The sequence below is a fragment of the Gordionus sp. m RMFG-2023 genome, chromosome 4 (assembly GCF_954871325.1).
Source record: "Gordionus sp. m RMFG-2023 chromosome 4, tfGorSpeb1-WG-v2, whole genome shotgun sequence".
Taxonomy (NCBI): domain Eukaryota; kingdom Metazoa; phylum Nematomorpha; class Gordioida; order Chordodea; family Parachordodidae; genus Gordionus; species Gordionus sp. m RMFG-2023.
The window spans coordinates 24,174,793-24,186,242 of record NC_088778.1 but is presented as its reverse complement, the minus strand read 5'-3'; the positions used below and the strand labels follow the sequence as shown (position 1 = coordinate 24,186,242).

At 26.8% G+C, this 11,450-nt stretch overlaps 1 protein-coding gene across 1 annotated transcript; it reads right to left on the bottom strand.

Moving 5' to 3' along the window:
* Positions 1-285: 285 nt before the first annotated feature.
* LOC135928749 (LIM/homeobox protein Awh-like) lies at positions 286-10,133 on the bottom strand. Its single transcript, XM_065465204.1, has 5 exons — positions 9,955-10,133; positions 5,736-5,950; positions 799-878; positions 643-738; positions 286-540 (listed from the first exon to the last, which is right to left on the bottom strand). The coding sequence occupies exons 1-5, from the start codon at positions 10,131-10,133 to the stop codon at positions 286-288; spliced, it is 825 nt and encodes a 274-aa protein (XP_065321276.1).
* Between the last annotated feature and the right edge of the window lie 1,317 nt (positions 10,134-11,450).

Here is an 11,450-nt window from a genome sequence, read left to right as displayed (position 1 = left end):
GTCAAATTAGATTTTTGAAATTTAAAAATCTGCTTCAGCAAATTATTTAAAATTGAGAGATTCCGTATCCCCATGGATTCCATATTCCAATACGACGTATATATAATATAACTGATATATATATATATATATATAAGATTTTATCTTAGAACTAGAATGACTCTTAAAGATAGTTTTACTCAAATAATATAAAGTTATACAATTAAGATTAAATATAACAATTATAAAAAATATATAATATATTGCACTGTAACATGTTATGGCTATCTTTTAAAAAGGTATTAATTAAGGGCTAATAACATTTTCTTGTATGTCTGAATCTGGGGTATGGCAAGAGTTTTCACAATGATCGCTATTACTGAGAACATCATCTGTTTTTTTGCATTTGTATTCTATAATATTGCTGGCATAAGTATCCGATGAGTTGGGTTCAAAGTTGGAAAGCCTGTAATATTGAGGATATAAGCAAGGGTAACCCATATATGTATCCAATGGTTTGATATACTTTTTCTGCCTCGCCCTCGAATTTTGGAACCACACCTTAAGAAAAATGCATGATAGAAGAAAATAATTTAATAGGAATAATATATTTTCTTAAAATTGTTCAAAATTATTCAAATTGCAAAATTTTTATTTAAAAACTTGCACAACTCTTTTGCTTAATCCGGTGAATTGGGAAATACGTTCTAAATCTCCGCCATCCGGATTACAGTCAATCATGAAATTGGCTTGCAATATCTATCATTTAAGTTTTTAATAAAATATAACAAAAATTCAATATGATATATAATTATTAACCCTGATCTGTTCTTCTGTAAAGGTTGTACGCACTCTTTTGGATTTGTGGGAAAGGTGTCTAGTTTCGGAATCTGATGAGTCTAAATGAATTTATTTATAAATGTTTGTAAATAATTTTTTTGAAAACATATTTATAAAAAAAATCCTTATAAATTTCTTAATATAAGTCAGAGATCTGCAGGACCGGCCCAAGCTTGAGCTCGGCCTGGGTACATGGGTCGGGCCGTATAAAATCAAATATTTTTTATCACTATAAAAAAATTATAAAAAAAATTGAGAATGGTAAAAAAAAACTTAACAATATTTATTTATACATTTCTCAATTTAAGTTTACAGACGTGTTATATAAAACAAAATTATGTTTTTTTATATGTTTTTTATTGTATATATAAACCATCGCCATATTATCTTGATATAATTTAAATATAAATCGTGAATAGCCTATAATAATAGCAGGGAAAATAAAACCACTTGTAAGGATTTTCTAGAAAATGCATTTAATTATTATTATATTTTTCATTCTATTTGTTTAGTGGATATTATTTAAGACAATACAATATAAATTTGAATGAATATTAAAATCGATTTTAGCCTAGGATTTGCCGTCAATGTTTTATACGTATAAAATAGTGATATCTTTGTGAGATCAGGGAGAATTATAAATTTTTTTACCTACTACCAATATCAAAATTAGCAAAAAAATATAAGGAATAAAAATCAAAGTTACCTCCTAACCCTTTCTACCTTTCCTCAATTTCAATTAATCTTTCGTTACACCCCCCCCCCAGACATGTAACCAAGTCAGGGGTAAGGAAATCCCCCTCCATCGCAAATTTTTATGTTCTTGATTTCCCCTATACGTCCCACCCCCATCATTCCCCAAAATGCATAAATATATCACTATAAAGAAGAATTTTAAAGAAATTTTTTAAATAATGACTATAATTCAAAATTTCAAGAAAAAAAGCATTTTATAAAAAAAAAGTGAAAAATCGAAATTATTTTTAGATAAATAAATTATGGCCAAAGGCCAACAATAAGTAGACCTAAAGATCTCCAATAAATTTTCAAAAAAATCAACCGATAGTGTTTCCCCCTATAGGGAAATATTGGATAGGCCAATGCCCTCCCCTCTCCATGCTAAATGCCCCTATTTGTATATTAAGAGTTCTCTGCTTTAAATAAATATATCAAAGTTTAAGATAACTAACAGCATATGATTATAATTATTATATCCGAATTAATGGTATCCTTACTAAGATATTATATTTGATTTGACGAGTTTTGCTGTCTGAAATGAATAGGACTATAATATCTGAATTTTTCTGTGTTCTATTTGTTTGTAATCATTTTATATATATTATATGATCCCTCTCACAAGTCTTATAAGACAAATTATCAAATAATTACTATTTCTCTCCATCCTTAAATTGATGTGAAAATCTAAGTGAAAGTGAACCTTAAATTCACCAGTGGCCCCTACAACGGGGAAGGGGGTCCGAAGCAACTGCTTCAGTAAATTTGAGTGGGGGTACTTCTTTTTTTTTAAATTTTATTTATTATTTAATTCTTCTACTGTCTTGTTACATCCATCATGATCAAGTGATTTCTGGTTTATAAATGTAATAATAAGACACCTCCCCCCCCCCAACTTAATATTTTTTTGGTAGATGTTTAGTAAATTAGGTTGTTATCCGAGATTTCTTGTCATAAATTATTTTTCTAATTTTAAAATATGCCTAAAAATATTAACCAAAAAAAATACAAATGCCTAATTAAAAATTGCAAATCGCATAATATAAGAGATGATAAATGGATAGATCACATTAGAAAAAGACATGGTGGGCTTAATTTTAACGATATAAAGATCTGAAATAGTAGCTTTTAAGAATGTTACTTAAAATTGGACAAATAGCAAAGTAATTTTTTTATTAAATATTTAATTATTTATACTTATCTTATTATAAAGGGTATTAAAAATCGCAATTTAAGAAAAAAGAAGTAAGGATTGGGAATTTAATGCTGTTGGTATAATAAATATTTTTAATTAATATAATTATCTTTTAAAAGTGTCCTAATAATAAAGAAAATATGTTAGAAGAAAATATAGTATCTGATGATTCTGATAATGATCATGAAATTAGTGAACCTGAGGTCATTTAATTACTTTTATTTTTTATCTCTGCTATATTTTTTTATAGGCAGACACAGAGCAGAGATTTGATAAAGTAGAACAAGAAATTCATCTCTCTACTTTTAATAAATATTAATTTAGCTTTATTAAATTTTAATGAATACAACATATGCAGTTTAACGAAAGATTTAATGATGGTTTGATGAAATTTTTACATCAAACATCATTTTTTACGCCAAAGGAAATGGCAGAAAAATCAATTATTAAAGAAGATATCGAGGATATCTGTGAATTTTACAATTTAAATTCAAGTCAAATTTTCGAAGAAATGTTGAAGTTTGAAATATTTATAAGATGGCCAAAATGGGGAATGTAATTATTACTCATGACCGTTCAAGAATCTAAAGATTTATCAGATTCTGAGAATTGTAAATTTATTTAATTAAAATATTTTTACCAATACATTATTTAGCTTCTTCTGATGATGATGATAATTCAAGGACTTACGATTAAGATTGAAAAAACTATTCATTTATGTTGTAGCTGTTGAAAAAAAGAAGAAATAAATTTAATATAATACATCAAATGTCAGTTATTTTCTGACAGGAAAATAACTGGTGGATGGGAGGAAAACAAAATTATCACATGGGTTGTTGTTAGAAAAGAAAATTCTTTGTTTGGATTTGGAGTGGAGATATTGAAGACGGTTTTGATTGGGGAAGATTTAATATTTTTATAGTTATATATTGATGAATAAAGTAGAATTAGTAATGTTTATTATATTTATTTAATATTATTAGAAAGGATTATTTTGGATTGATAAGTTATATTTTTTATATTAAAGGGTTGAGAGTAAAGGGCATTTTATTTATATTTTTTAAAAATTTATTTTACCTTATCGTCTATTTTTAAATTTTTTTGCTTTCCCTAATTTAAGAATTTTATATAAATATTTATTAACCATTCCTACAACCTCATGTACTGCCAAAAGAGTCACGAGTAAAATTAAATTAATTAAAACAAGACTTCGTAGTACCATGAAAGATTCATTTCTCAATAATTTAACCATATTATAAATGGAAAAAAATTTATTTAAACAATTAAATATTGATGAAATTATAAATTCTTTCGTTTTCTCTTCCCCTAATTTATCTAAATTATTAATTTAAAAATAATATTTATAAAGTATATATTTTTTGCATTTTATTTATATTATATATTAAAAATTGATGCAATAAAAATTATTTTTGAAATTTATGGGTGTCATAAAATAATTATCATTTTTTCGAGGGGGGGGGGTACTTTTCAATGGGGTACTTTTCAGGGGGGGTATTCTGCTTCATTCGCTCAGAAAGTGTAGGGGCCCCTGAAATTCACTAACTGGGAATGTTACGGAAATACATTACTTTACCTAAGGGCTTCTGCACAACCCAAGTTTACTTCGCATGAGCGGGTATTGTGAAATTAAATGAAAAATATAATAGACATTCTGAGAAGAAGAAAAAAGTCTACCCTTATAACAAAAACTTTTAATTCGCTCTTTTTTATATTGATTTGCAGTGCTGACATTCTTTATTACTTTATTTTAATAAAATCAAAGTCTATGGATTAGGGCAAATAAAACTTTGAAACCCAAAATTTATTTTAAAATGTAAATCTAAAATTATTTGATAATAACCAATTTTCAAAGCAAATATTTATAATTGCCTTTGTGACTCACGTTTCACCTAAAAAGATTTTTAGAAAATAATAATTTTGAAAGAATTTTGTTAACATTTGAGCTTATTGTAGAAGGAAACAAAGAGGAACTAAACGATTTATATAAAAATTATTAAATTAATTTTAATTCTAATGATATTTGCATTTTGTGGTTAGTCATAACTCCTGTATTTACAAATAATTGAGCCAAATAGATGGAAATATTGCAAAAATTTGGAAGAAATATTAGTGTTAGAATTTTTCTATTTTAATATAATATTTTCTAATGCATATCATAAGGAATCTTTTTAAATAAAACGAGAATATACAAACACTTATACCTACTTGATTTTTTTTTGTCTCAAATATAAAATCTCGAAAACTTTCATTTCATTAAATTTTAATAATTAATTATCATTATTTTTAACCGTTTTTCATTTATGTAGGGGAAATGTGGCACAAATGGCCATGTTTTTGCTTTTTAAAAAAAAAAGATATTAAAATTTGGGTTTAACCAAACAAATTTTATATCAATGTGTAGCCTAATTATTAATCTTTAAAATAAAATTGAATCAAAGCTCTATCTATAATAGTAGTTTATGAGCTAGATGAGATGTAAAAGTTGTTTTTCTGGCTAGTCAATATACAAAATATTGACTGGCCAAATACTATGTGTTATCTGGCCATAATATTAACATTTGAAGAATTTACATTAAAAATATGGAATAACGATGAAAAAATTAATATAAATTAAGGTTTCTTAAAAGTTGGTAATAACATTGTCTGAAATTTACAGGGTGGATATTATACACATAATATATTTTCGAAAAATAAAATCTCTAAATAAAACGCGCTCATTTAATGATTTAAAATGTAAAACCTACTACGTATGTTGGGAAAACCTATTAAATTATCGCCGCCTTTCTTAATTAGTGATATATATAATTTAAAATATTATTACATACTTAACTATTTACACCTTAAAAATACACTATAAATGGATTAACCGTTTCAAACCAATTTATATAAAAAAAATTGAAATAAATATAACAATCTAAATCAAAGTGATGGTTAAAAAAACAATTAAATTTCTATTTGATATTACCTTCATAAGTTTCTAAATCATCCTCTGGTTCAGAATAATGGTTTTTGCAAATAACTTGATCTTCCCACATTATAAACTCCTCCCCTGTTGATAATTGTCGCTTACATATGTCGCACACAAAGCAAGCCAAATGGTATATGTAGTTCTTTGCCCTTCTGACCCAATCGTTAGCTTGTAGACCTTGGAAGCATTTTGCGCACTTTGATGAGAAATATCTATCAAATAATATTTTTATATTTTTTGAAATAAGGTTAAGAGGAAGCGGTAAATTAAAACGTTTTAAGACATATATTAAGCTGGAGGCTATAAATGTACTATGTATATGCTAACATCAATGCTGTTATATACAGTCAATGTCTTATTTTTTAAATCTTATACTTGCAAAATCTGATGTCACTGTAAATGTATTGTAACGTGTTTAGAAAATCACATGATTTTTAGAAAATTTTGCCTCTGAATCTTTGAATTAATATAAATTATACAGGTCTTTCATAGATTTTTATATAATTTAGAAATGAATGTTTAAGGTAAATATATAAATTCATTGAGTAGGTATTACGAAATGGCGTAGACAAGGGGAGGTTTGGGGTTAAACCCCGCCCCCTATAACCCCCGAATATTTTTGTAAATTTAAAAAAAGTCATTAATAAATTTAATAATGTAATTTATATTGCTTAATATCTATTAAATATTCTTTCTTTCTTTTATTAGGTATTAATCATACCTTAGATTATTTCATAGCTTCTATAATTTTCCTTCTAACATAATTTCAATCTTGGAAATTAATTTTTATTTTGCGATAAAGACCACTAAAAGGTATGAAATAAATATACACTAATTATTGACATAAATATCAAGATAATGCTCACATATCTTAGAATGATTTTATACGCTTAAGGCGTGATATCATAGTTTGTATTTGCTTCTTAATTTAGTTTTTTTGTAGCTGGCGAAATTTAAAGAATTACTAAGTTAAATATTAACGCAGACCAGATAATTATAATCTCTATATTCTCTGTTCTCATATGCTAACTTTGACATTTTTTATTTTTTACCGATAATTCTTTTCTCCTTAAATCATCTACCAAACAGAAAAAAACAATAAAATGTTCCAATAAAGCCTTACTTAATGGTTTGGTATAAGTTTCAGATTTTCCCAAACAATTGTCTAACTTCACGCTTAAAGAATGACGTCGTAGTTCCCATTCTGTTTATAGCCAGTTTCTTTTTATGATTCTCATATTTGATTGAGGAATTAGAAGTATTATTAAGGCACTAAATATTAGCGCATGCCAGATATATAGTTTCTTTTATATTTATCATTCTAGCATAATGCCATATTTTTAAAAATATTTCTACTGTCTACCAAACGGAATAATAATTTACAATTGAGCACTAAACATTGATAAAATATTCAGGATATTGCTTTAAGTTGCTTTTTAGTCGTAAGGTTTGCCAACTTTTTGTTACTAATAATTTTTTCATTTATGCTGGCTTCTAACATTGACATATTTCAGAATTCGGATTTAAAAATTTCAAATCCCCTCCCCCATGGATAAATTCTAGTTACGCTACTTGGTATTCGAAACATGATAGTGTACATTTCAGGTAAAAACAGATTCTTTAGTTTTAATAAACGTGCTCAAAAGTTAAAAAATTAAGACATTGACGCTAGCATAGGAAAATTTATAAATTTTTAAACTGATTTAAACTTAGCTTTATTTATTTATATATTATATTTGTCAATTCCTATTATTTATTTTTCAACTCCAGATTTAAAATTATTAATTTTAATAAAATAATCTTTATTCTTATCATATTAATTTTTAATAAGATTTAGGTATAAATTTTTACAAAACTTTGAATCATATTTTATAATAAAACAATTAAGTAAAAATTTCTAATAGACCTGAGGCAAAAATATCTTAGTTTTATCAATAAAATGATATATAAAAATGTAAGACTTTAAAATATGCACTTTAATATTTTCACCCCCCTTGAAAGAATTTATATGAATGTGGCATTAGATTTAGCAGTTTACCTATGAAAAAAGGCAACTTTGTTACTATTTTCATAAAATTATAGCAAGAAGTCTAAAATCGTACAAGAAACTCTTTAAGTATTTAAAAACTAAAAGCCAAGTCGATTTTCGAGCACTAGAGAGAATTTAACAGTTATAATCCATTTTTAAAGCTAGTTTTTGGAAATAGATCCCCAGAAATTACCTAAAGTCAGAAAAAAACTTTCTGACATAAAATAACCCATCGGAATATCTAGATGGAATTATATCTTATTTTATTTTAAATTGAGTTGATTATTTAGAAAAGGTATTAAAAATTTAAAAGTCGTACCCCTAATGAATTTAATTATTTTTCATCACTGGTGTAGTAGCTTATTACTATTCATAGCAGATGTTTCATGGGAATGGAACCATAGGCGGAAGATTAACGGCGGGCAATCGGGTCAGGAAACTTATGCATAATATTTATCCGAGTCGGACAGTTAGTGCAAAATCCTTTTTTTAAAATTCTGACTGAATAATGTAAATTTATCATTTTGCCTTAAAAAAATTATTAAGAGCCGAACAACTAAGATATATTTTTCACGAACCATAAAAGTTTTTTCAAAATTTTGGACGGCCAAATGGGGTCAATCTTAAAGCGTCCAAAGGGCAAGTGTTTATAAGATGGACACATATATAGATTTTGAAGAACGATTAAAAAAATAAATAAATTTTCTGAAACACATTTTTTCATAAATTAATTGACCCTCGTCGCGCTTTCTTTAAACAAAGAATATCGTTATAACATAGGCTTAGCCACGGAGAGGGGTGCAAAGGGAAATTCCCTCCATCCGAAATTACCCTGTTCTCGTGAATATCATCTTAAGCTAATAAAAATTTCACTCTTAGACACATCCCACTCACTCTCCCTTAAAATATCTATAAACAATCATTTGGAAAATTATTTAAAAGTTAATAATTTTAAAATAATGACTATTAAATATGTGGACTTAAATCGCTCCAATAAAATGTATGGGGGGGGGGATCAATTTAATAATCTCCCCTCCCAGTAAGATCCTGGGTACCCCTATGTGATTATAATTACTGCATGAACCATGAATGAAGTTTCCAAATAAGGTATTTGTAATTTGGATTTTATTTTAATCAAAATAAAGGCAGTGAAAATGGTTTAAAAAAATAAAACGATCAAATATTATCTGAAAATATTGTAGAATTTGAATTACTAATGTCTGAATTAGTCGCACAAAAAATATATTCCGATGAATGTAGAATAAAAAGATTTAATACGTAAGATCATTAATGAAATATAATAAGAGTGGGGGGTAGGAGGAAGGAGATAGAGATGGAAGGAGGTATGGTTTTGCTAAACTAATTTTGGTGATTTCAATTTCCTTTTTTTTTGCTGAAAAATATTTAGGGGATAATGTTGTCAAATGAGAGGAAAAAAATTTCCAAGAATTATTCTACGTCAAATGTAAAACAGATTTTAAAAAAGTATTGGAATCGTGTAAGATGCAGCTTAAGTTCTAATAAAATTAAAAAGCGCTATGATTTGTAATGCTCTAATTGGCCTGAATGGGCATAATGATCTATTTTATGTTCGGCTTTATTGTGAAGACTAATTTCTTTTTAATATTCATAATTTGTTTTAATAATATATTTATTATGATAAATATAAATTTTTTGTTTTGTTGGTTACTACATTTGATATTTTTGATTTTACCCCGAAGGGCTTGCCATATCCTACCTACGGTTGTTGGTAGATAGTGAAAAATAGGACTTTAATTAATCTTAATTAGGGCCACTAGTTTAAAAGTATGAAAGCCTTTTTATTTTAGTCTAATGCTGATAGTTTAATCTTATAAAATATTTAAAAAATTTATAACAAAAAAAGCATTACACCTGCCTGTCATATAAACCCGGGCCTTCCCTAATAAGAATAGCCTATAAAAGGTATACGGTTAAAAGTCAGGTAAAGATGGGCCAAAGGCCCACAAAATGGAAGTTAAGAGGGCAAAATCCCCATAAAAATTTTGGTATAAATATTAGATCATGAGCCGTAGTATCGCCAGTCCGCCCTTGCTTGCTAATCACATAATAGCGTCCCAGAAACGTTTGAGATTTTCACGGTAGGGCCCCAAGAGTTTTGTTACATTCTTAGGACCCTGATAAATTATTTCTATAAATCATATTTACTTCATATAGTCTAATTTGCAATATAATTGGTTTTCTTTGACGTAACATGTTATCTCGTTATCAAGTTCCGAGTCGCAATGAGAACATTTCAAACAACTCTGGTGACATATTTTATCGTCGATTTTATATATGTATTTGTCATTAATGAAATCTTGACACACAGAACAACTGATTGGCATTATTAAAGGTAACCTAATTATTTATTTTTTTTCAAATTTCAGTTGAGAAGCGATAAGCCTAATTTTATTGTTGATTTTAGATCTTTATTCTTTATATAGAAAAGAAGAAAAATAATTTTTAATGGAGAAGACATCTACCCCCCTGCATTCACAGTTAGCATGAATTCGTGACAAAGTTTACAAAATATCTTCTATTTTTATATACCTAGCCCACTGGCGTATCCAGGATTTTGCTAAGGGGGGGGGGGCACTATTAGGTGAATTTTTTTTCCATATATTTCTCCACTTCTTGTAGTCCTTTGGCTATAATTATAATTTATAAAAATAATTTTGGGTTTTCACATTTGTTTTATTAAAAAGCTTCTTTTCTAAAAATTTTGAATTATAGTCATTATTTTAAAAAGTTATTAACATTTACTAATTTTTATTTCAAATTCTTCCTTATCCTTATAATGATACATTGTCTAATTTTTTGGGAAAGAGGGGTGAGAGGAGGGGGGTGTAGGGGGAAAAATTTTATTAGCCTAAAAATGATATTTATGAGAACAGGGAAATTTAAGATGGGGAGATTCTCCCCTCCCTCAATGGTTACGAGCCTGACCTAGATGGGAATTCGCGCTAGCTGTGAATGAAGGGTTATGCGTTCAAAAGAAAATGTTGTTTGCTAGCATCACCATTCTATAGCCATCAATGAACATAAACTATCAAAAATAATTATTTTTTACATTTACATTAATCTTTTTAAATATAATTTTTTAGATTTAGAATTTATTTAAATTCCTGAATAACATCAATTTTTTTTATAATGCATAATTTTAGCAAGAAGGAATACAAATTTAGAAATCTTATTTATCAAATAAAACACTATTTGCAACCAAATTTAAGAATTTAATGAGAAAACATGTAATTCAAAATATCAAAAATGACAAGGTTTAACAGAACTAAATGGTGTTTGAATTAAATGACCAAAATCTAAAGTCAAGAAATTACAATTTTTAAAATAAAATAGTGACAAGTTGAATCATCAACAAATTTTAATTTTAATATTATTGAAAATTTTACCCCAAATATTCGGAATTTAATGTGTCCACCAAACAAGGCATATAAAATTTATTTATCAAGAATATCCGAATAAATCGCAGTTTTGAATCATTATATTAAATAATTATATATTTGAAATTATAAAATAATATTATTTTTTGATAAATTATTGTATATAATTTTTTTATTTTTACAAATACAAAAAATTGATATTTTTATGACAGCTTTGGTAATCCAATTATATTTCTTTTTACATATTATTGACATTTCATTTTT